The 25,937-nt window shown below is 42.3% G+C and overlaps 1 protein-coding gene across 3 annotated transcripts in view; it reads left to right on the forward strand.

The window, feature by feature from the left end:
- The first annotated feature begins 520 nt into the window (after window positions 1-520).
- KCNH1 (potassium voltage-gated channel subfamily H member 1) overlaps window positions 521-25,937 on the forward strand; it is a 378,350-nt gene continuing 352,933 nt past the window's right edge. For 2 of the 3 annotated variants that reach the window (XM_060643914.3, XM_060643915.3), the window contains exon 1: window positions 521-845. In XM_060643914.3, coding sequence (XP_060499897.2) covers window positions 767-845 — 79 coding nt within the window. In that variant the 5' untranslated portion in view covers window positions 521-766. Of the gene's footprint in view, window positions 853-25,937 lie in introns of all 3 variants that reach the window. The other variant, XM_060643916.3, reaches the window with a different exon arrangement.

Here is a 25,937-nt window from a genome sequence, read left to right on the forward strand (position 1 = left end):
CGACCAGGACCTGCATTAGTGCCTTCGGTTATCTTTAAAAACACCTCAAGACAGCTCTTCTGGAGCCCAATCAGTTGGCCACTCTGCAAGTCTGACCTCTTACAATTCAACTCCTTTAACTACTGGTAAAACACTGGCAACTTTCACAAACAAGGCTAACAGACCCTAATGAGAGGCGGGAAAGTGTTCCAAGAGCCTGGGAGCTCCCAGAGGCTCCAGTCTGAAACAGAGCGAAGGCAGACGGGTACAGCATCATGTTCCCCCAAGGCTCGTGGTGATCTTGTTGCAGGTGAATCCACCCAGGATGGCGGCTCAGAACGCCCTCCTCTTCACCAGCCCAAGGCGCACCCGAACCCATTTCCCGGCGGTGCCCAGAGGGTGGCGCTGTCAATCCAGCCTCGGCCCACGACTGCCCGCCGCTTCCCGCCGCTGCGGGAGCCCCCCGCTCGCTCTCCCGCAGGCCGGCGGGGGGCAACGCCCGGTAGGGGGCGCCCCGGCCCAGGCGCCGCGACTCCCTCCGCCCACCCGGAAGCGGCTGCGGCGAGGCGAGCCCCGGGCGAGTGCACAGCGAGGCGGGCGGCAGGGAGGGAGGCGCGAAGAGGGCGCGAGGGTGGCAGCCGGAGGGAGCCGCCGCCCCTGGCCGCCCGGGTCCCCGCGGGGCGCATGGGGCGCTTCGAGCCGGGATCGCGCGCGGGCCCCGCGCCCAGTTCCCTGCTGCCGTGAGAAGCCTCGCTGGACGCCCCCAGGACCCCAAGCTGCCGGGAGGATGACCATGGCCGGGGGCAGGAGAGGACTGGTGGCCCCGCAGAACACGTTTCTGGAGAATATTGTCCGGCGGTCCAGTGGTAAGAGGTGCATTCGGATTTCGGTTACCCAGGCTTATTATCCGTGCCTCGATTGCCGACGCCTCCCGCCGCTCGGCGCCAGCAGATGCAGCAGAACCCGGAGCTCTGCTGGGAGCCGCGGCGCGGGCGCCCGGGGCTGCCTCCCGGAGGCTGGGCTAGGTGGGCAGGGTGGGGCGAGGGCTGTGGGCCCCCATCCCAAGAGGAGAGCTCTGTTGGGGACGCCTTTGGGGCCTTTCTCGCGCCTTCTCTGTCTCCTCTCCAGAGAGCGTGACAGCTGATGGGTAAAGTACTGGGAAAAGTGATGGGAAGCCGGACGCGGCAGGAACGGCAGCGCGTTCCCGGTGGGTACTGCCCACCCCTCAGGGAAGGCTATTCAGGCTCTCCGGGGCTGCACCCGAGGCGCTGCCTCTCCCGGGGGAGAGCCAGCGGGAGAGAAGGCCACTCGGGTTCCGGCCCCCGAGGGATGGGGGACGGCGGCTGCCTCCACCTTCCATCCGGGAGCCGAAAAGTCCGAGGTGTAGGGACGTGGGGACTTAGGGACGTGCCGCAGGCCACCCGGTTCCACCTCTTAACCCACCCACCCACCCTCTTCGAGGTTAAGTTAAGGTTCACGAGGGGCAGAGTTTCCTGGACTTAGATGACAAGTGGAGCGCATAGTTGCAGAGCTGGCCAAGCAGTCACAGGGGCAAACCTGTCATAGTTCCTCTCTTCCAAACCCCAGCAGCGTTTTATGCCTACAAATCTTGCTCACCTATAAATTCCCAAACTCACCAAGCCTGTAAATCTCTCCGTTACCCAGTAAACCGGTGCTCCCCGCTGCTCTCTCTCTCCCTCCGGGGCATTAAGATGGACAGTGGCATGAAGCGCTGGACGGCGAGAGTCCTAAGAGCAGGGATGGAAAGGGATACATTTCAGATGTCTCCTTTAGGAGCCACAGCAAAGCATCCTGGCTAAAGCCCTTGCAGAGTATATAGCTCGGCATCTGGAAGGTGCGGTGCACCCGTTCATCAAAGGGCTGAAACGAAAGGGGCCAAGTCTGGAGATGCTCTTTACAGGCTCCGGGACTCCTTTCCTTCCAGAGGCAGATGACATGAAGAGTTGACTTAGGAAATAGGTTTTAAAAATGTGGAAATATGACAGTTTCAGAGCCTTAAGGAGGAGCTTGTGTTAAAATCATGGGCTTCTATTTGGATTTAGTTAGGGGTTCAGGGGAAGAGCATGGAAGGTGACTTATGCTCCCAAGAAATGCTCTTTATTAAAAAGTGATTTAAGTTTAGCTCACAATGAAAACCTTGCTAATTAGGATAGCATATTGTGTATTTAAGTATTTTAGAAATGGTCATTTATTGTGTGCCTCGTAAGAATAAGGGCATTGAAGAATCTGTGGTTAGTCACCTTTCCCTTCAAGGTCTTCCTCACTCAAACTAACTAAGGTGGCTTTTAGAACAAGGTCACAGCTATTACCTGGGACTTCAAGGGGATGCTGGTTATTACATGAATAGTCACAATGAACTCTTCTGTCATAAAAAAAAAGCTGGAGGTGTTCGTGGGGTTTTAAATAAAAGCACTATTTAAGAGTTAATTTGCTGGGATCTGGCGTATTAGCTGGGGTAGGAAGAAAAAAAAAAGGCTAGAGAGGGAAGGAGGCAAACCATAAGAGACTCTTAAAAACTGAGAACAAACTGAGGGTTGATGGGGGGTGGGAGGGAGGGGAAGGTGGGTGATGGGCATTGAGGAGGGCACCTGTTGGGATGAGCACTGGGTGTTGTATGGAAACCAATTTGACAATAAGTTTCATATTTTAAAAAAAAGTTAATTTGCTGTGATTGCTATGGTTATTGACCTGTGAGGAGTCATGGAGATAGTCTTGCAGATTTGGGGACCCTATTGCCAGTGACACCAACTTTCTCATAAATAGCAGTGACAATTCCATTTTTGGGGGGGGGGTGAAGATGCAGTGTCCTTTAAATTAGGGGAAACCTTGTGCCTAATGTGTACCATGTTCTGTTTTTGAGTGGAGAGGGAGGTAACAGAATCTTACATATAATAGTCATAAGGTTCCTTGGGCTTGTAGGAGGACCTTAAGAATTGTGGAACTAATACCACACACACACACACACACACACACAATGAATCTTGGAGCTGAGAAGGCAGAATACCCTAGTTTAGTTGATTTTCTTAGAGCCACTTCTCTCTAAGCATATATAGAATGTCAATAGAATAAGTAGCTGGGAATATTTTTAGCATTGACATTTTAATTTTAGTACTGATTCCAACAGTTTGACTTCAGTTAACCCACCAACCAACCAACATCAACCACACAGACAAAAACACCTTAGGAAAGTCAGGTGAACTTTTACAATTATCTATGATTTCAGAAGAAAATATTCTGGTCTTGAAATGTGAGATTTAAGCTTTTAGTGATCCCTTTCATCACATTTCTAAACACAAACAGAAAAAAATAATGTGGACTCTTGGAAATATCACAATATCTACATGCATTATTTTATTTTACTGTGATGGAAAAAGTCTATTTAAAAATATTGATTGTCTCCTCCTAAAATCCACCAGCCATTTTTTTTTTTTGGACATTACAGTATTTAAATAGCATTTTACCTTTAAATAGCAATACTTTTTGACCATCTATATTAAACATTTTCTCCCAGTAATCCTATGCAGTACTACTGTTCCTCTTTTAAAGATCATGAAATGGAGTCCTAGGAATATTAAGAGACTTATTCAAAGGAGCAGGCACACAGTCCCTGACGCAGGTCTTTGGAGGGTATCATTCATCCTTTCTGTAGCATCATTGTTTCTCCAGCCATATGACTTTGCCTATGGAACTATTGTTATCCTTAAAAAACAAAAACAAAACAAAAAAACCCCCAACTCTCATTATATGCTTATGGGTAATAGAACTGGCTTTGTCTTGGGGCATTTGAATATCTGGTATCTGGAATATGATAACCTGTAGGATTAGATGCTATGTCCTCTGCCTCTTCTTTCCCATCTTTGTATAGATGAAGACACTGAAGGGAACACATCTCCTCAAATATTTAAGGGCACAGCTGATGAGACCCTTGACCCCCGTGTCATGCTCCTATGTTACACTATGCAATGACCTTCCTTGCATTACCATTATTTTATCTTAGAGAAGCTTAATTTCCCAGTGGAGATTAAATAAAATGTTATAACACCAAGAACAACATCCATTTTGGCTAATAACCACACTACCACATCCAAACAGAATAACAAGGCAAAAGAGAAGCTAATTCTGTTTTAAGGAAGGCAGTATTTTCACCTTTCTCGGGGGTTTAGCTAAAGTCACAGGCAGGGTAACAGGCACTTATTCCTGCACCTGCTGTAGTTATAAAGTGTTAAACAACTTTTCAGAAAATATCACCTCATATGCCAGTGGGGGAGGTGCAGTGCCTCCATTTTCAAGTGTCAAGAGCTAAGAATCATTTGATTAAGTAATTTACTTACAGTTAGTAAAAGGCAGAGTTAGAAAAGGCAGAGGCACATCAGGGACTAGTCAGCGGTTGTGACAGGTTTGTTCATTCAAAAAGGATTTGTTGAGCACAGTTATTGAACACTGGGGATAAAGTGGGAAACAACTTTACCCTTAGAAAGTTACATTCTAGTGAATCTTGGTCTAAGCTTCTGGACCCCGTTCCACACTGTTTTCTGGCTGCAGCTCTTATTTAGGCCTGATGTTGTGTTTAAGGGAAAAAAACCCCCACAAGACAATTTTTAAGGTGTTTACTGGTCTTGATGGGACTAAAATCTAGTTTAACTTTCTCTGATACTTTCTGAATACCATTTGAAGGAGAGATTTGATAATTATCTGTGTTTTGAATAGTCACAAGTAGTTAGCAGGAATAATCAATTCCTCCCCAATTTTGCTTGTGGTCATGTTGGTGATCATTTCAAATTCTTCTATTGATTTTTTTTTTACCACATAGGCAAAGCCAGCCTGATTTTCTTTATATTCATGATTGGAAAGTGTTGTTCCAGAATATTTTTTGATGGTTGCTTAAATCTGCAGGCACTTACTGTCAGAATGGTTGTTGAAGCAAATAGGAGATCTGTCTTAGGAAGGCTGGCAGACCTTAGTGCCAGGGAACTACAAAAATATTACCCTAAATGGTCCCATTCTAGGCAGAACATATGTTTTAGTGTTCGGAAACCTATATCAAACAATTGTAGGTGCCAGTAAGAATCCGTGCACATTAGCAGGAGTGAAACGCAGCACATTTTGGTACAGATTTATGTACATGTATAATTTACAGATTGCTAAATCAGCTGTGTTTTTGTATAGTGTTAAGTTGGTTCAGGTTGTTGATATAATTAGTACACAAACAGGATGAAAGCCGCGGGTAGTGTTGTGTCTCCTCATAGATGTGTTGAGCCACGGTAATATTTATAAAACAGAAAACTGGTTAAAATACATTGTTGCTCTGAAAGGGGGAATGGATGGTAATCTAGATTATTACCAGCCCAATAGCGCTTGTTTCCTCTTGTAATGAGCTCTAAGATAACCTTCAGCCAAGGCTCAGCTGTCTTGCTCTGAAAGTGTCAAAAAGTTAAACCTTGTGACTGATACCAGCTCGGAAACAGGGAGAAGGCTTCTGCTTTAACAGAAGGTAATAAAGCTTCCAAACCCCGCGGTTTCTATGAAGTCCTTCTATTTCAATAATCTCTTGTAAAAGAATAGATGCATTTGTGGTCAGTCTTCCTTTGGCAGTGGTTTCTCCCACCTTACCTTGAAGTTTCTCAAATCTTTGCCTTCCCTTTAGTTTTGCTTGTTAATGGCTTCTAAGCAAACATTTAAAAAAGATTTTAGTTCTTTATCCAAAGGAATCCCTTTTGTAAAGTCAGTGTCTGCTTTATACATTTAGGGTATTTGGACTGTGGTTTGTTTTTGTGTCCTTAAGTGGCCACACCTGTACCTGGTGAGAAAGAGGTACGCCAGAATCACAGAATCTTAGTTTTTGAAGTACTGTTTTTTCCAGTGTTTGAGTAGACTCCAGAACATCCCTCTCTGTTGTTATCCAGCCGGTGCTTGAATACCCTCAGTGATGGGACACTCACTTTGTCAGGAATGTTCTGTTTTAAGCAACTGTAATTGAGCACTAGTGTCTCTTGTCTTGTTTTGCCTTCTCTTCCCTTCTCTTCCTTTCCCTTCCCTCCCCTGTCTTTCCCTTCCCTTCCTTTCTCTTTCCTTCTCCTCTTCTTTCTTTTCTTGTTGTTAGTCTTTGGTCTCACCCAATTCTGTCCTCTTGTAGCCACCACTCATTTGAGATCTGCCCCATGGAACAAAACTGACCTATTTCGCTCCTTTTTCCACCAGAAAACCAAAAAAAAATTTTTTTTGGTGGTAATTTGATAACAGTTTTCCTGTCTTGATTCTTCTCCTTTTTTTTTTTTTTAAAACCTTTTTCATTGTATAATACCACAGTAGGAAGGCACATAAGATAATTTTGTATAACTCAGCACATTTGTATGAAGTGAATACTGTGCTGTCCCCATCTACGTCAAGAAATAGAGTCTTGCCAGCTCTCCAGAAGCCCCCGGGGGCCCGTGGGACCCCTCCTGATCCCAACTCCCTTATTCTCCAAAGAGAGCCATCTCTTGACTTTATGGTGATCACTTTCTTGCTTTTCCTCCTAATTTGACCACCCTGTTTTATATTTCTGAACACCGCAGTTGCTTTTTGTCTGTTTTTGAGCTTTATATGCCTGGGGCCCTACCGCATGTATTCTTTTGTCAGTTGGGGATTAACCTGTATGGTTACATGTACCGTTGGTTCATTTTCACGGTGACATAATACTTTATGGTATGACCTACTATACGTTTTATTTATCCACTCTGCCGTTAATGGACATGTGTTGGTTCACACACTGGAAAGCAAAGACGTACCAAAGAAAGAGGCAGGCCACTCCAGACGGGTAGGTGGCAGGTTTAGTAAGCAAGGGAACTTACTTAGGAAGCTTGTCTTGGGCAGCTGAAAGACAGGTAGATTCCCCACCCACCACCAGAATCTTAAAAGTTTATATAGAGGCCTTAATTGGGGTCAGTCATGTATTCAGTCCACATGGTATCAAACCCTTCGTCTCTCAAGGCTACATGCTTGGAGTGGCTCCCACTGTGGGAGCAATGAGCAGAATGTATACCCCAAGGGCAGGGGAGAGGGTGTGGGGCCTTCAGTCACCTGGGTCCAGTTTGCAGGTCAGCCTAGTGGTCATGTTGTCTCAATGGCTTCCTCCAGCAACAACTGAGTTGTTTCCAGGATTTTGTTATTGGTGCTGCTGCAGGCATCCTCATACATGTCTTTTTGGACATGCGGGCAACATAGTTCTCATGCATGCACAGCTGGGGTGTGTATGGTTAACTGTGGTAGATGCTGTCGAGCAATTTCCCGAAGGGTTTGTATCAATTTACAGTCCCACCAGCAGCGGAGAATTCTTGTCACTCCTTGTTCTTGCCAAAATTTGGTATATTCTCCTTTTTCTCTTCAATACTGACTTTGCCCAAACAACCTAGTAACTAGCAAAGCAGGGTCATTTAGAGTTATGTTAATAGCAAGCACATGAACAAGTTTGAAATGAAAACAAAACTTGCTCTTGTCCTTTGGGAGTCATCAGTATCTACTGTGTGTTGAAATGTTCTCACAGTCTGAACTCCCTCACGCATGATGGTAAATGACATGAAAGACTGGAACAATCAGAATTGTGTGCAAGAAAGGGTACAGGCAAGGCTGCACCCATGCATATGCGTGTGTGGATGTGTGTGTTTAGCAGACTCATTTTTCTTAAATAGAGAAGCACTAAACCCTGGGGACAGAGATTATGTAAGAAGTAGAGCTGGAAGTGAGAAGGAAATAGGAAGTGAATGATTTATGTTTATTTTAATGGAAGATGGAAAATGATGGAAGGGCATAGATGAAGGAGGAATGAAAAATCACAGATAAACTAAAAGGAAAAGCAAAGGCTAGCTTATGGGTTTAGACTCACAAACATGGTGGACCTCCTTTGTGCCCAATACTGTGCGGGAGCCTGAGCATACCAAAATGAGTGAGACTTTTCTTATATTGGGTCTCATTGAGGGATTTATGATAAAGACCAATATGCACATGAACTTCAGAAGATTTAAGAGATGTTGTGTCGACTGAACACACACTGTGCATTTTTCCTTTATAAATGCCTTACCCCAAAATTATTCTTAGATTTTTATAGCCATTTATTTTTTTTGTGTGAGATTGGTTGTGGGATGACCAGATGCCTTAAGTCAATTTAAAGAAGATTGCAGAATGTGTGAAGCTTCGTTTTGGTGGGTGGAAGCTTTCCTAAAAAAAAAAAAATCTTATTTCTTGGGATATTTCATTGCTCTGACTTCTTTGGCATGCTGTCTTGGGTTGTTCACCCATTGTGAATTTTCAGCTGTTGGCTTTAAAAATAAAACAGTTATTTTATCAGCAAATTGGTTTTATTCAGAAATCGCAGAGAATGATTTGGGACAAGCAGGCTGTGGCAGAAACCATAGGCTAGTCCAACAAAGGAGAGGAACGTTATTTTATGGAGAAGAAGGAGGAAGTTGGGAGGGGTTGTTTTGAACAAACATCCATTAGAGAAAGGCAGGAATTCAGGGTGATGATGGTTTCTCATTGGATGAGTTGCTGAGGTGGTTGATTCTTCTAGGAGATTCAGTGTACATCTTTTCCTGTTGGGGCCTGTAGCTGTTGATTCTTTCCTGTTGAGGATTCTTCTTGGGGGGTCTGTAATGGACAGTTCTTGGTGTTGAGTGGTTCGGCATGGGAGCTCCCCTTTCTGGCCTCTGCATTCCATTTTAGTAGGGTTTCCCATTATTAATTTTCACATAGCACATCTTAGATGCTGGAATTTGTTTGATGCTCTGGTTGTTCTATGTGCATGTGTAGTCTTGCTGAACACACTGCGACCTGACCAACTTCGGCATCTCCTCGGTTCTCAGGGTCTCTACTCTAACAGTCATGTGCTGCTGTTAATGACAAACTACGAGAAATTCTTCCGATCACATGTTAGACAGTTATGCCAGTAATCGTTTGCTTACTCATTCTAAGATTGTTCATTTTGCATAGTTAAAATGACAATCTTCTGATTAGTCCTATGTTGCATAAAACTGATGTTCTGAAATTAACAGAATCAATTCTATAATTATTAATGTAATTATTAACCAAGAGTGCTCCCAAACCATCATTTTTCATAACTTTAAAAAAATTTTTTAACGTTTTATTTATTTTTGAGACAGGGAGAGACAGAGCATGAACAGGGGAGGGTCAGAGAGAGGGAGACACAGAATCCGAAACAGGCTCCAGGCTCTGAGCTGTCATCACAGAGTCCGACGCGGGGCTCGAACTCATGGACCGCGAGATCATGACCTGAGCCGAAGTCGGCCGCTTAACCGACTGAGCCACCCAGGCGCCCCTCATGTCTTTTTAAAGGTCCTGCCTGGGTGGCTTAGTTGGTTGAGTGTCCGACCTTGGCTCAGGTCATGATCTCACGGTCCATGAGTTTGAGCCCCACGTCAGGCTCTGTGCTGACAGCTTGGAGCCTGGAGCCTGCTTCGGATTCTGTGTCTCCCTTTCTCTCTGCCCCTCCCCTGCTCATTCTGTCTCTCTCTCTCAAAAATAAATAAACATTAAAACAAATTTAAAGGTCCTGTCATGACATTGGGTGCTTTTGTAAAGAACGGCCTCTCCTTCTTTCCTTCTTTTCTGAAAGCAGCAGCATATAGGCGCCCTGCCCTGACATTTGAGTGCTGGGGTCAGTATCTCAAAGATGATACTGTACTGGCAAATTTTACTGATATTTAGCTCCTGCTTAGGTTTGGTTTCTATTTTAAAGTAGGACTTCACAACCATGGCAAAGAAAATGGAGTTAATTTGATTTGAGTGGTAAGATCGTATTTATTTTATCTCACTAGATTTTTAAGTTTTAGTTTTCTTTTGTGTCTTCTCAGCATTATTGGTGTGGAATTGGTTGGAGTTCTGCACTGCTATCATGAAGGTTGTGTTTTGAGCCTCTTTGTGAGTCCGTGTACTGCCTGTCTTCTGCTTGCCTCCCTAGGGCCATTCTCTTTTCTTCTCCAACCTGCTCTCTGTCTGCGAGGCCAACCTGTAAGGATTTTGTCAGTAGGCTCCCTTGCCTTCTGGCTCCTGGCTCACTTCAGCTTGTGGGGCATACCGCCAGGAGATGGGAGGGAGAATTTATTTATTCTGTGGTGTTTATTCTCCCAGTTTCCTCTCTACAGCATTCTCCCTCCCTCCCTCCCTATATCATAGCCTTGCTGTTTTCCCTTGATTAAAGGTTACATATCCAGCTCGCTCTCTTTGGGTTTGGGTAGAGCTGAATGTCTTACAGTTTCCAAGCAATACTAACCTTGGGGAGTACTGTGCTGTCCCTGAAGTTTTCCTTAGTGGTGTTCTTGGGGCAGGCTACAGCTGGCTGGTACTACCTTTCAAGATCTGATTATGGGCATCTATTCTAGGTTCTGGGACTTCACATTGGTAGCTTTAAATATACCATGCTGGGAGTATTTGCACCTCAGAAATTGGCAAATGGTATAAATAATTTGCCATGACTCACCAGCATGCTACTGCCCATACCTCACCCATATGGCTTTGTAAATAGCTTTGTTATCAAACACTCCTCTAACTATTTGAGTGTGCCATTATTTCCATGCCACAACTGACTGATAGAACCAGTTACTTGTTCTCTGGATCAAGTACTTTCTCAACCTTTATGTCCGGACCAGATTTAATCATGGGTGTGAACTTGGTGAGGGGGTGAGCTCAGATATTTCTTTTAACTTAACAAAAAACCCCTGTGTTCTGCCTGCTGAAGGCAGTGTAGCCTTGTTTTTCAACTCGACAAGTTGGTCACCCTACTGGCTGAAGAGCTACTTTTATATTCCTTCCTTTATCTTTTCTCACTTTCATGAGCTCAGAAGTCAGGAAAGACCATAAGTAAATGGGGGAGTTTATCAGAGACATCAGAAGGCAGTAGTACTAGTTATAAGCACCCATTGTAATTACTGGTTATAATCATGACCTTAGACAAATCGCCTTTCTCACGTGTGGCAGTATGTGAAGGTTTTACATGCATTGACTCTTCTAATGCTCACTATAACCCTTGTTCTGTGGGTACTTCAGTTATTCCTATTCTACAGGTGCAGACACTGAGGTTTAAAGAGACTAAGTAAATTGTCTTCAGTTAATTTCTAATAGTGGAATCTCTAGGAATTTGTTAAGGGTGCAGATTCTCAGGCCCTACCTCAAACCTGGTGCATCAGAAACTCTGGGGAACGGGCCCAGTGACTGTGTTTAACTGAGCCCTCCAGGAGGCTCCATGCATGTGGCAGTTGGAGGACCAGTGATTGTGAGATAACCCCATGCGGTTTTTGTTTGTTTGTTTTTACTTGCAAAGTAAATGGTTGGGTGCTAGGGTGTGTGGATGGAGGAGGGTTCACTGGGTGAGTGGTCTTTTTCTCTATAGTCTTTCAATTAGTTTTCTAGTTTCTCTCACATGGTGTTCCTGCCTTAGGTAGGAGCTTGTGTTTCAGTGTCTTGATTCTCTCCAGGGATCTGCTGGCCCTAGTAGCCCCCTCCTTGGCCAGATCCCTCTGGAATTTTGAAGTTGTGGTTTCCTCTTCTGCATAGTTACCCTCCATCTACTTTTCCTCTTCCAGAAATGGAGCTCATGCCTGCTGTTAACTCCCTTCTCTTCATTGTTGTTATATTTCTTTTAATTTTTAAGCCATCATCCCAGAACGAGGAAATACATGTGTGGGATCAATCTGCCATTCTGAAGTGATAACTGATACTTTCTGAAGACAGAGGAGGCCCTCAATTCTAGTCATTCTCCTTCTGTCAGGCAAAATTATACTTTATACTTTTCCCACCTGGCGAGCCTGTCCAGGGATTGTGCTCTGGCCTGACTTCAAGGAGTGTGCCACTTTTCTCTGTTGTTCCTGACAGTGGCAAAACTCAAACAATTTATTTTTTATTTTTTTTTTAATTTTTAATTTTTTTATTTTTTAATATATGAAATTTACTGTCAAATTAGTTTCCATACAACACCCAGTGCTCATCCCAAAAGGTGCCCTCCTCAATACCCATCACCCACCCTGCCTTCCCTCCCACCCCCATCAACCCTCAGTTTGTTCTCAGTTTTTAACAGTCTCTTATGCTTTGGCTCTCTCCCACTCTAACGTCTTTTTTTTTTTTTTTTTTCCCTTCCCCTCCCCCATGGGTTTCTGTTACGTTTCTCAGGATCCACATAAGAGTGAAACCATATGGTATCTGTCTTTCTCTGTATGGCTTATTTCACTTAGCATCACACTCTCCAGTTCCATCCACGTTGCTACAAAAGGCCATATTTCATTTTTTCTCATTGCCACGTAGTATTCCATTGTGTATATAAACCACAATTTCTTTATCCATTCATCAGTTGATGGACATTTAGGCTCTTTCCATAATTTGGCTATTGTTGAGAGTGCTGCTATAAACATTGGGGTACAAGTGCCCCTATGCATCAGTACTCCTGTATCCCTTGGATAAATTCCTAGCAGTGCTATTGCTGGGTCATAGGGTAGGTCTATTTTTAATTTTCTGAGGAACCTCCCCACTGCTTTCCAGAGTGGCTGCACCAATTTGCATTCCCACCAACAGTGCAAGAGGGTTCCCGTTTCTCCACATCCTCTCCAGCATCTATAGTCTCCTGATTTGTTCATTTTGGCCACTCTGACTGGCGTGAGGTGATATCTGAGTGTGGTTTTGATTCGTATTTCCCTGATGAGGAGCGATGTTGAGCATCTTTTCATGTGCCTGTTGGCCATCCGGATGTCTTCTTTAGAGAAGTCTCTATTCATGTTTTCTGCCCATTTCTTCACTGGGTTATTTGTTTTTCGGGTGTGGAGTTTGATGAGCTCTTTATAGATTTTGGATACTAGCCCTTTGTCCGATGTGTCATTTGCAAATATCTTTTCCCATTCCGTTGGTTGCCTTTTAGTTTTGTTGGTTGTTTCCTTTGCTGTGCAGAAGCTTTTTATCTTCATAAGGTCCCAGTAATTCACTTTTGCTTTTAATTCCCTTGCCTTTGGGGATGTGCCGAGTAAGAGATTGCTACGGCTGAGGTCAGAGAGGTCTTTTCCTGCTTTCTCCTCTAAGGTTTTGATGGTTTCTAGTCTCACATTCAGGTCCTTTATCCATTTTGAGTTTATTTTTGTGAATGGGGTGAGAAAGTGGTCTAGTTTCAACCTTCTGCATGTTGCTGTCCAGTTCTCCCAGCACCATTTGTTAAAGAGACTGTCTTTTTTCCATTGGATGTTCTTTCCTGCTTTGTCAAAGATGAGTTGGCCATACGTTTGTGGGTCTAGTTCTGGGGTTTCTATTCTATTCCATTGGTCTATGTGTCTGTTTTTATGCCAATACCATGCTGTCTTGATGATTACAGCTTTGTAGTAGAGGCTAAAGTCTGGGATTGTGATGCCTCCTGCTTTGGTCTTCTTCTTCAAAATTACTTTGGCTATTCGGGGCCTTTTGTGGTTCCATATGAATTTTAGGATTGCTTGTTCTAGTTTCGAGAAGAATGCTGGTGCAATTTTGATAGGGATTGCATTGAATGTGTAGATAGCTTTGGGTAGTATTGACATTTTGACAATATTTATTCTTCCAATCCATGAGCAGGGAATGTCTTTCCATTTCTTTATATCTTCTTCAATTACCTGCATAAGCTTTCTATAGTTTTCAGCATACAGATCTTTTACATCTTTGGTTAGATTTATTCCTAGGTATTTTATGCTACTTGGTGCAATTGTGAATGGGGTCAGTTTCTTCATTTGTCTTTCTGTTGCTTCATTGTTAGTGTATAAGAATGCAACTGATTTCTGCACATTGATTTTGTATCCTGCAACTTTGCTGAATTCATGTATCAGTTCTAGCAGACTTTTGGTGGAGTCTATCGGATTTTCCATGTATAATATCATGTCATCTGCAAAAAGCGAAAGCTTGACTTCATCTTTGCCAGTTTTGATGCCTTTGATTTCCTTTTGTTGTCTGATTGCTGATGCTAGAACTTCCAGCACTATATTAAACAGCAGCGGTGACAGTGGGCATCCCTGTCGTGTTCCTGATCTCAGGGAAAAAGCTCTCAGTTTTTCCCCGTTGAGGATGATGTTAGCTGTGGGCTTTTCATAAATGGCTTTCATGATCTTTAAGTATGTTCCTTCTATCCCGACTTTCTCAAGGGTTTTTATTAAGAAAGGGTGCTGGATTTTGTCAAAGGCCTTTTCTGCATCGATTGACAGGATCATATGGTTCTTCTCTTTTTTTTTTGTTAATGTGATGTATCATGTTGATCGATTTGCGAATGTTGAACCAGCCCTGCATCCCAGGAATGAATCCCACTTGATCATGGTGAATAATTCTTTTTATATGCTGTTGAATTCGATTTGCTAGTATCTTATTGAGAATTTTTGCATCCATATTCATCAGAGATATTGGCCTGTAGTTCTCTTTTTTTACTGGGTCTCTGTCTGGTTTAGGAATCAAAGTAATACTGGCTTCATAGAATGAGTCTGGAAGTTTTCCTTCCCAAAACTCAAACAATTTAGTAATGAGTTTGATGCCCTTTATTCAAGGGAAAACAATCCATGGATTGGGGGAGTACAGTTCCTCACAGGCAACAGAGGCTTTTACAGAGGGATTTGGGACAAAAGCGGGTTTTATGCAGTGTTAGACAACGCAGAAACATGGCATTACTGTTGGTTAGGTGGTCAGAAATTTCCTTATGAGGCTAGCAGGTCCTGTTTTCTGGGTAAGGTAGGCTAGCTGAAGCTGAGATGGAGGACTGGAATTGGTGTGTGTTAGGTGTCCTTGATAGGCAGTTCCCAGTGTGGGCTGCCTTAGGTTTAGATTTGTGACATGGGCCAGGCCGCTGGGGTGGCCACCATTTTGTGGATCCCAGTATACAAATTAACTATCCTTCTCTCCCCCAACTTCCAATCCCTACCTTCTAATTGTCTCTAGTTATGCCTTCTCTTTGAATTTTCTGGTTTTCTTCTCTTTCTCTATCTTCTTCTGGCTCTTGGTCTCAGTCTCCTCTGTCTCTCCTGTATGTTCTTTCAACAGCCTTACATTCTCTTCTCACTCTTTATGTATTGCTACAGGTCTCTCTCTGTTTTTTTTAAGTTTATTTATTTTAAGAGAGACAGAGGAAGAGAGAGAGGCAGAGAGAAAGACTCCCAAGCAGGTTCCATGCTGTCAGCATGGAGCCTGATGCAGGGCTTGAACTCATAAACCATGAGATCATGACCTGAGCTGAAGTCAAAAGTCAGACACTTAACCAGTTGAGCCACCCAGGCACCCCTGGATTGCTACAGGTCTCTTGCTCTTGGGTGCCCATTCTCCAGTTCTGGCTCATGCTGTTGTATTCTCTGTTGGCCCTCCTCCCCACCCCCCTCCCCGCTTCCATTCTGTCTGTCTCTCCTCTCTCCATCTGTCTTCCCACCTATCTCTGCCTACTGCTGCCTGCCATGGATGGTCTCTGTTTTCTGTCTCTGTTGCTCTTGGCCTTTTGTCTATATTCCTGTCTGTCCATGTTGCTCTCTGCCATCTGTCCTCATCACTACCTGGCTGTCATCTCTTTCCATTTGTTTGCTGTCTCTCTTTGTCTGTAGTCTCTGCCTCCATCTATCCATTTCTGCCCTTGTCTGTCTCTTTCCAGTTCTCCTGTCACATGCCTCAGTAGATGCTCTTCTGTGTATCTGAGTGCCTTGTTTCTCTCTCAAGACCTCCTTTCTCCATTTACTTACCAGCTGCATGGGGTCAACTCTATAGATCTCTTGGCCTTAGTGTCTGGGTTTTGTTCTGAGAATCTTATTGGCCCAGTGCTGACTGTGGGTTGCTTGGCTAGTTGTACACTCCCAGTCTAGTCTGCTGTGACTGGGACCTGGGTGTGTGGTGGGAAGGGTATGGAGTTCTGTGATGTATGGGCTGTGGCAGATACACGTGGACAGGGAAGGTGGGTGGAGCTTTCAAATGGACAGATGTGTCCCCTGCACTCCTGCCATGCTTAGGACTCAAATATTTGTTGTGCTGAATTGGGCTGCTCTAAGATTCCTTCCATCCACCATGGTGCTATACTTTAGCCTCACTGAGCCATTTACCAAGAAAGTTTTAAAATAACACAGGAGACGAATGTAAAACTAATTAAAAAATCTTTGTCTAGTACTACTTAATATTCTATACTGCTTACTTTGAGTCACTTTTTTTTTTTAAGTTCTGGGAATGAATTTTTATTGTGTGTTATTTACTGATGGTCAAAGAGTTTTGTTCAAAGTGACTGTAATATGTAAAGATGTGCATTAAGAAATGATTATGACTATAAAACACCTACTTGATTAATCTGTTGTACCATTTGTTAGCAACTGATGACACCAACAAATATTTGTTCACAGCAATTCAACATACCACTGACCTCTTGTTTATTAAGTAAACTATCATTGAGTCGTAAAAAAGTTTACATTTCTCACACAGTTTTATTCCCTTCCAAACTGCTTATAAAACTGATTCATCTGTTTTTAATGCTTTAAAATCCTTTAATTTGCTGAATGAAGGTGGAGGTCATGCCTCTGAAACCACGTACTTAGGGGCAACTACCCAGTTAAACAGAGTTTGAGTTTGCTCTTGAAATGGAAAGCTCTCATTACATTGTAACTTACTGATATAATCAAAACATATTTATGAAGTATATTAAAATTAGAGGCAAAGCAAGTAACTATCGAATCTCTTAGGAATTCAGTTTGTATTGTACCAGGATTGGGCCCTTGACAATTTAGAAGGGTCCTTTTCATGGAATTTTATTGTTGAAAAACACAGTAGAGCCTAAACATGATTAAGATTTTAAATGTTTTATTTAAGTGTATCATCCTGACCTAACTCCTTGTTTCTCATCTCCTCTCCATTCTCCCAAATATTACCAAATCTTGATCTGGGTGGGTTTTTTTTTTTTTTTTTTGCTTTTTTAAAAAATTAATTTCTGGGGGCGCCTGGATGGCTCAGTTGGTTGAGTGTCCGACTTCAGCTCAGGTCATGATCTCGCGGTCTGTGAGTTCGAGCCCCACGTCCGGCTCTGTGCTGACAGCTCAGAGCCTGGAGCCTGCTTCGGATTCTGTCTCCCTCTCTCTCTGCCCCTCCCCTGCTCATGCTCTGTCTCTCTCTCTCTCTCTCTCTCTCTCTCTCTCTGTCAAAAATAAGTAAACATTAAACAATTTTTAAAAAAATTAATTTCTGGTATGGATTTTATTTAGGTTCAGGCAAATCAAATTATTATTTTCTCGTCTTTGTCTAGTGCTTACATATATCTTGTTCTCATTTATCTCAATCATTTTTCTATTGTTTTAAAAGAAAGAAAAAAATAATTTTACTCAAACTTGCTTTTTATAAGAGCACTGATAGATAGCCTTAGTAATCTTGTAGCAGTGAAAGTATCACGAAGATATGTTCCCTTCTAAGAAAAATATCTCTAGTTATTAGAAGCATATTGTCAAATGTACACCACAGGCCTCCAAATAATCAGGGTTCGCAGGGAACAATACATTTGTGTGAACTGCTTGCTGAATGTAGCTTTTATCTGTGTGATTGCCCAGACTGAGTCACCTTTCTAAGCCATTGCTTTAGTTAGTTTCTCCTTTGTTACTTGTGGTAATTATGATGAAAAGTAATTTTCTAATAATTTCTCTTTAGAATATTTCTGTGTTATGCTTTATGGGCAGATGGTAAGTTTGGAATGATTTTGACCCATCTTACTTACTACAATGTGGTTTGGCTCATGGCCCCAACCAGCTGAAGAAACTTTACACTGGGTGGGAGGGGGTGTCTTTCAAATTTTAAGAGTATTTGTTTTTATTCTACAAATTGGAGGAAACTGTGTGGGATGAGGAAGGTTGAATTTGGGAAACCTTACATTTCACTGCATTTGCTCTTACAGCTAAAGACCTTTAGGGGTAAAAAGGTATCAGAGGGAGGCAGTAGAATCTGGCTAATTTGCATCAAAGACCGGGAGACACAGGGAACTTTAGATGAGAGCCAATGAATAAATCATGGCAAGGGCAGCCAAGTTGAACCTACACGTTTTACTGAACAGTGTAGGAGGGACTTGATCAGTTCAGAGAATATGAATTTGGAAACAGGCTGTGTGCTTCAGAATGAGCCACTGGCTGGCTGGAAGTCTCACATTCTATCTGCAGAAGCTATCACGTACAGTCAAAAGCATATGTCTTACCCGGATTTTATAGATTCCAAAGACACATTTAGGCATTTTCTGTATATATAAACTGACCCACCAACATGTGATTTATTTCTACTATAGCCTCCCTTGACAACATGGTATACTTTTACATTAAAATGGCACATCATATCATGTCTCTAAAACCAGGCAATTCACTGAGCAAAAAGCCTGGTACGACATGGTTCACCCGAAATGTATCACTTTCCACTTAGTTAAGTTTAGAAGGTGTTTCTGTTATTTTTTAAATTTAAACTCAAGTTAGTTAACATACAGTGTTGTCTTGGCTTTAGGGGTAGAACCCAGTGATTCATCTCTTACATATGACACCTAGTGCTCATCCCAACAAGTGCCCCCTGCCCTGCTTAATGCCCATCACCCATTTAACCCATCCCCCACCCACCTCCCTCCAGCAACCCTCAGTTTGTTCTTTGTATTTAAGAGTCTCTTATGGCTTGCCCCCCTCTATTTTTATTTTATTTTTGCTTCTTTTCCCCTATGTTCATCTGTTGTATTTCTCAAATTCCACATATGAGTGAAATCATATGATATCTCTCTCTGCCTGACTTATTTCCCTTAGCATAATACACTAGTTCCATCCACATTGTTGCAAATGGCAAGATTCATTCTTTTTCATCACAGAACAGTATTCCATTGTATATATATATACCACATCTTCTGTTTCTGTTATTTTTAAAGTGGCCTAGACTCTACAGAGTCCAGCATTTAGAGAAGTGATATTTCAAGTTAATGACTGGTTGATTACTCCACAAGGGTGGGTGATTTGCAGGTTGTAGAGGCTTAGGCTTCATCTGATTTGTTCTTTGTTATGAATCTGGTTACTTAATCAGATTTTATTGCTGCCGGAAGCATAGAAAACTAGTTTGCCTCCACTGAGATCCCTAGATCTGAAGTGACATTCACACAGCTCATTAGGGACAGTGCTGCCACTAGGACCCACCTTGTGGTTGTCCCCATGGCTGTTCTTTCAGACGGTGCTCTGGGGACCCTAGGGATTGCTGGGGAAGGGTGGATTAATAGGGTGTCTTTTACCCACCCCCTCCCCATTCTCCCATTAGTTCTAATTGTTGATGAGGTTCCTTGGTGCTTCTCTGTTTAATCGCATGGCCTCTGTCCTACTTGGTGCCCTGTGCTTGTAGATTCTCCACATGGTGTCTCCAGATGTATAGCTCTGGGCTCACCTGGCAGCTCAGGGCTCCCAAGAGTGCAGAAGCAGATGCTTCTGGACCTTAAATGTGTAGGCCTGGGATTGGCATAGCATCCATTCTACCGCAGTCTGTTGGTCAGAGCAAATCACAGGCCCACCCAGATTTAAGGTGAGAGAACTAAATAATAAATAAGGGCATGAATGTGAGGAGGCATGGTTTATTGGGGGCTACCAGTATAATCTCAACTGACCGTACCAGTTGTCAGAGCCATGGGCCTGAGACATGTAAGGGGCTGGTCCCTACTAAAAGAAGAGAGAAGGTGAAAAGGCTTATAAAGCACCAGCAATGCTCTGGAAGGGATTGTATTGCCTCTTCCTTTGTAGGTATTTTATGAAGACTGTAACCAGTGATTGGTTTGATAGTGCCAGGAGGCAGGAAAGCAGATGACCTCTGAATAACCTTTGGTCTCTTGGAGCCTTGATCTGCGTCAATGTGTTGGAGAGCCTTTAACCTTTATCCCTCCAGATTTTTACCCAAGTGAAGACTCTCTGAAGGAGCCACATGAAGGTCAAAATACAGTATCAGATTTATAACTATTAAACTGGACAAGGGAACATGCTGCACACCTGTCTCCCTCCTCAAGCCTGGACTTTGGCCTCTAGACCATGAGTCACTGACCTACTCCTAGGCCAAGAAGCTGGAGATGACAGAACAGAGGGCTGCCACAAATGGGTTCTGAGAGAAGTAGTTCAGGCCCTGGCTTCCCCTACCACACCAGGCACAGGCAAGTCTGAGAGGTCAAGATGCTCAGAGTGGATTCCCCTTGCCCTTGAGATACCTATTGATAGCTTGATCAATCTACTTAGGTAGGTATAAATGAGGGGGGTGAAGAAGGAGGTCAAAGTATTCATTTTAACACTTCTTTCTGGGGATGGGTAGATACTCCTTTCTCTCAGTGGAAGCCCCAGGCATGGAAAGATAAATAGCTATTTATCATAAAAAGCTATTTATCATAAAAGCTATTTATCAAAGTAGAGCTTTATAGAGGTACTGTATTCTGCCAAATCTAGAGTCCTGGAGTACTACCAAGGACTTTGAGGGAGCTGCAGAATTTGTGAGCTATGGTTCTGCTGATTTCTGTTAAAGATTACTGCAGGGCATTATACAGTTAAGAGCATTGGCTTTAGTGTTTGTGATGGTTAATTTTTGTGTGTAAACTTGACTTGGTTAGAATATGTCAAGATATTTGGTCAAATATTTTTCTGGGTGTTTCTGCGATGGTTTTAGATGAGTGTAACTTTTCTATCAGTAGACTGAATAAAGCAGATCGCTCTCCCTACTGTGAGTGGGTTTCATCTAATCAGGTGAAGGCCTGAATAGAACAAAAGGCTGACTTTCCCCTTTTGTCTGACTACTTTTAAGCTGAGACATTAGTTTCTCTCTGCCTTTGGGTTTGAACTGAAACATTGGCTCTTCCTTGGCCTACACCATCAGCTCTCTTGTTTCTTAGGCATTTAGACTTGAACTGGAACTACACCATTATGTCTCTTGGGTCTCCAGCTTGCCAACTGCAGATCTTGGGACTTGTCAGCCTTTATAATCACATGAGCCAATTCCTTATCATAAATCTTTCCCTCTTTCTTTACATATATAAATACGCACACACATACACATACACACACACCTCCTATTGGTTCTGTTTCTGTGGAGAACACTGATACAGTGTTAGACAGTCCCAGCTCTACCAGACATATGACTTAGGGAAAGTTTCTTTGATTTACTAAGCCTTTGTACAATATCTATAAAAATGGATTAATACCAGTGTCTGTCTACCTTATGGAGTAATGATCCAGTGACTGTTAATACATGCAGTCTTGAAGGTGATGATGCCCTTTTCACTGATGAAGAATGACAGATATCCCAACATTTTCCAGTTTACAATCTCCAAATCACTTATACCCAGATCAGGCCAGTTCTGCGGCAGTCTGTTTTTTGATGTTTTGTTCATGCAGTGGGATACTTACCTAATTAAGTTTTGTTTGGCTTTGAAATAAATTTTCATATATTCAGCTTGGAAAATAGTAAATAATCCCAGAGTCATTTATGTTTGGATATGTAGTGCATGTCTCTCCATTTGACTAGAAAGTCCATGTCACTTCACTAGAGCCCTCTTCTTTGGCATTCTTCACCAGCGGGAACATAGCCAACCACCTGGAGGAATTAAGACTTGGTTAAGCAAAAGTGCTGTCATGGGGTTCTTGCACCAGAATTTATTGCACTTTTTTTCAGGGTATTCCCACTTTCTGAACCTATCTCTTTTGCAGACATACTTCTGGAGGCATGGTAGCAAATTGACTCAGACCCACCTAGGTCCACTCCTTTATTTTATTTAACAAATCTTATCTCCCTCAGAAGCTCCCGCTCCACTCAACAGCAAAGGGAGATTATGAATATCCCAGTTAGTAGTATCTCCAGCTCTTCCATTTTAACTATTCTTTTTTTTTAAGGTGTTTATTTATTATTTTTGAGAGAGAAAGAGGGAGAGGGGGGAGGGGCAGAGAGAGAGGGAGACACAGAATCCGAAGTGGGCTCCAGGCTCCGCGCTGTCAGCATAGAGCCCAATGCGGGGCTCGAAGCCACAAACCATGAAATCATGACCCGAGCCGAAGTCGGACGCTTAATCGACTGAGCCACCCAGGTGCCCCTTAACTATTCTTTTTTAGGTGACTTAGTCTCTTGTGCTCAGAATCCAGTTCTGCCCTTCCCATTGCTTTTCCCCATGATGGTGTGTGGGGTGGAGGCAACAGAACTTGATGCCCTGCCTCAACCCAACACATACTCCCTTGTGTGTGTGTGTATATGTGTATGTGTTTGTATATGTGTCTGTTATGTGTATGTGTGTAAATGTGTGTGTGTGTATGTAACTTGATCCGATCTAGGCCCCCAATGACTGTGCAGCTCATCTCTGATATTTGCCTGAACCCCCAAGTGGGGCAGTTTGACACACAGCCTTTGGCTACTGGGTCGCTTCACTCCACTGTGATAACCATCTGCTTATGCAACTTCAGCACTAGTGGCATAGTTGGAAGCTTCTGGATCCTTTCCAGACTCCATAAGAGCTGAGGCGGTGCTCAGGAGGCTAATACAGCCAGGTTTACTCTGCAGCACCTTTAAGTTGCCAGTGTGGTGTCCTCTCCACAGATGTCAGATGGGGATCCAGGCACAAAGTGTCCCCTCCTCTCCTGTCCCTTCTCTTCTATCACTGTGTGGAAGCAGTGCTGTTATAGAATAGGTCAGCATACTATGTTTTAAGAAGTGGGAAGTGATAATTTGCAAGTGAGGAAAGAGACAAAACATTGAAAAGTAGACAGAAGAGCCCAAACATTTAGATGAGAAACAATTGCTTCTACCCACATCAATATTTCCTGAGGACATCATTGTAGATCACAAGATAGAATCATGATATATGATAACAATAATGGCATTATTGACTCATCAATTAAAGGTCTCATTATACTTAGTATTTTTATAGGAAGGAAAATTATTAATGTGTTACAAAGATTTTCATAGAAATGGTCTGATTTTAGTACTTAATGGAGTAAGAGAGAGATGATGTAATATGATGATTAAAAGCATGGATTTTGAAGTCCTGGATTCAAATCCTAACTCTAACCTGCTATGACTGACTGTGTCTGCAGAGGCTCAGTGTACTCATGAGTAAAATGATGAAATCCGTGACACTTCCTTTAGTAAACTAATACCACCTCACAAAGATTGTTACAATCGTTAAAAAACCCCACCTTAATATGTGATAAAGTCTCAGTACAGAGCCTGGCACAGATAACAATAAATGGTATACATTATTATTAATACCTGGAATATTGCCTATGTGGAATCTCTTAGTTTCTAATGATACATGTGATGTTATTTGTATAGGTAGCCCACAATTTATAAATAGATTGGATTTTGGAAGTCAATTTGCAGGTCAATTATTTGTAGCTTAGGAATTGAAGGGAATCTAGAATATTCTCCCTTTCCAGCCAACCATAGTAGGATATACGTGTGTGCAAGGGAGAGGCAGGGGAAGGAGGAAGAATTTCTCTCCTGTTGGAGGCAAATGACTTTGTGACTAGGACTAGAATTCTTTCCTTCATTCAGTCCACATCCTTCAGTAAAGAGGGAATTCCTAAATCTTCTATCACATAGTGACAAGGGAATCTTGCTCCCTGTCAACTATAATTTCTTGCTTGGGTTAACAGTGAGAGATAACTATTTTGGAATTTTGAAATCTATGATTGAGAAATCCTCTGACTGGATGATCAGTAGGTTGATGTTTCTATTCCTACACTACTTCCTATTTTTCTATTTCCTTTCTGAAGTCCAAGAAGATACTAGGAGACGTGGTTTTTCCCAGATAAGGCTGTTATCTGCACCCCAGGGACAATGGAAATGCTTGAGGAAGGGTGAGCACATTTCAGGGATGGCCAGAATGCAGTTATGGGAAATTGCAGTGATATCTGGAGCTTGAGTGTATCCTATTCTCATTTTTTAGCAAATAAAAAAATTAATCAATAAGTTAATTTTTTCTGATTAAGTTCATTAAAAATTAAGAATATACATATTTTTATCAAAGTAATAGACATTCTTGGTTGAAAAAAATCAAACTGAAGAGCTTATGAAGAAAAAGAATCATCCCATGCCTTGTCCATTTGCCTATCCTGCTCACCAGAAGTCACATACTCTAATTTTAGCTGTTTCTTCTTATAGTTTCTGCCATGTCTCTAAATAATATGCATTACAACTATTTCTAGATTTATCACTTTTAGCTATTAGCTGTTGACTTCAGTTAATTTAGCTGAGTTTTTATCTCACTTTATTTACTTTCTACCCTTTTCTCCTAATACAATTATTTTACTCCTTTATTGGTTATCTTTGCAACTTTAAGGAAAATCTTCCTTCCTTCCTTCCTTCCTTCCTTCCTTCCTTCCTCTCTTCCTTCCTCCCTCTCTTTCTTCCTTCCTCCCTCTCTTTCTTCCTCTTCCTTCCTCTTTTTTTTTCTTTTTTCTTTCTTTCTTTCTTTCTTTCTTTCTTTCTTTCTTTCTTTCTTGACAGAAGGAGAGAAAATGAGTATGAGCAGGGGAGGGGCAGAGAGAGAGAAAATCTCAAGCTGGCTCCATACCTAGCATGGAGCCCAACTTGGGGTTGGATCCCATGACCCTGGGATCATGACTTGAGCCAAATTCAAGACTTAGACACTTAACTGACAGAGCCACCCAGGCGCTCCTATATACCTTTCTTTTTTATTATGTCACCACTAGACACCATCCCATGATTGTTCTCACTTCTCTCTCTCAACTTATCATTTGCATTTTCACAGTGTTGGAATTGATACAGTTATATTCAGATACTTATAGTTAAGTATTTCATGCCTTGACCATATGTTGGTTTTAAATATTGGATATTAATAAGGTGTTTACACTGTTGTGAGAGTGATAATGACATAGTGTGATTTGGTTTCCTTTCTTGCACAGCTTTTGTTTTCTTTGATGCTTCTAATTTTTCCTGCCTCTCTTCCCCAAATTATAATAACCATATTGACTTTTTATGTTGTTTCAGGTGATCAAGAAAGTTATCAGAACCTGACTTCCTCTTTCCCTAGATAACCCTTCTGGAACTTCTGTTCTCTGAACGATTCTGTGCTAAATCTTTCTATTAGCTTCCTTCCTGCTTTCTGTATTTAGAGCCACTCTTCCTTCTAGTTCACATGTTGTCTTCTTTCCTTACTCCTTCACTTTGCTGATACACATCCCCAAGTAACTTCCTGAGGAAGAATATGTGAGAAATAACTTTCCTAGCTCTTTGCACATCTGAATATCTTTATTCTACATTTGATTGTTTTAATTAAAAAAAAATGTCTCTGGCTTTTTCTCATGTTGTTCTTTCTGCTGTTCCTGTTAGGAGTCAAATTGTTCCTCTTGGATTGGTCCTCTCTGTCTTATTTCTTTTTTATTTTCTTTTTTCTTTTTTAAAATTTACATCCACATTAGTTAGCATATAGTGCAACAATGATTTCAGTAGTAGATTCCTTAATGCTCCTTACCCATTTAGCCCATCCCCCCTCCCACAACCCCTCCAGTAACCCTCAGTTTGTTCTTCATATTTATGAGTCTCTTCTGTTTTGTCCCCCTTCCTGTTTTTATATTATTTTTATTTCCCTTCCCTTATGTTCATCTGTTTTGTCTCTTAAAGTCCTCATATGAGTGAAGTCATAGGATTTTTGTCTTTCTCTGACTAATTTCACTTAGCATAATACCCTCCAGTTCCAGCCACGTAGTTGCAAATGGCAAGATTTCATTCTTTTTGATTGCGGAATAATACATATACACACCACATCTTCTTTGTCCATTCATCCATCGATGGACATTTGGGCTCTTTCCATACTTTGGCTATTGTTGATAGTGCTGCTATAAACATGGGGGTGCATGTGTCCCTTTGAAACAGCATACCTGTATCCCGTGGATAAATGCCTAGTAGTGCAATTGCTGGGTCATAGGGTAGTTCTATTTTTATTTTTTTGAGGAAGCTCCATACTGTTT

This window comes from Panthera onca, chromosome F1, assembly GCF_046562875.1.
Source record: "Panthera onca isolate mPanOnc1 chromosome F1, mPanOnc1 haplotype 2, whole genome shotgun sequence".
Taxonomy (NCBI): Eukaryota; Metazoa; Chordata; class Mammalia; order Carnivora; family Felidae; genus Panthera; species Panthera onca.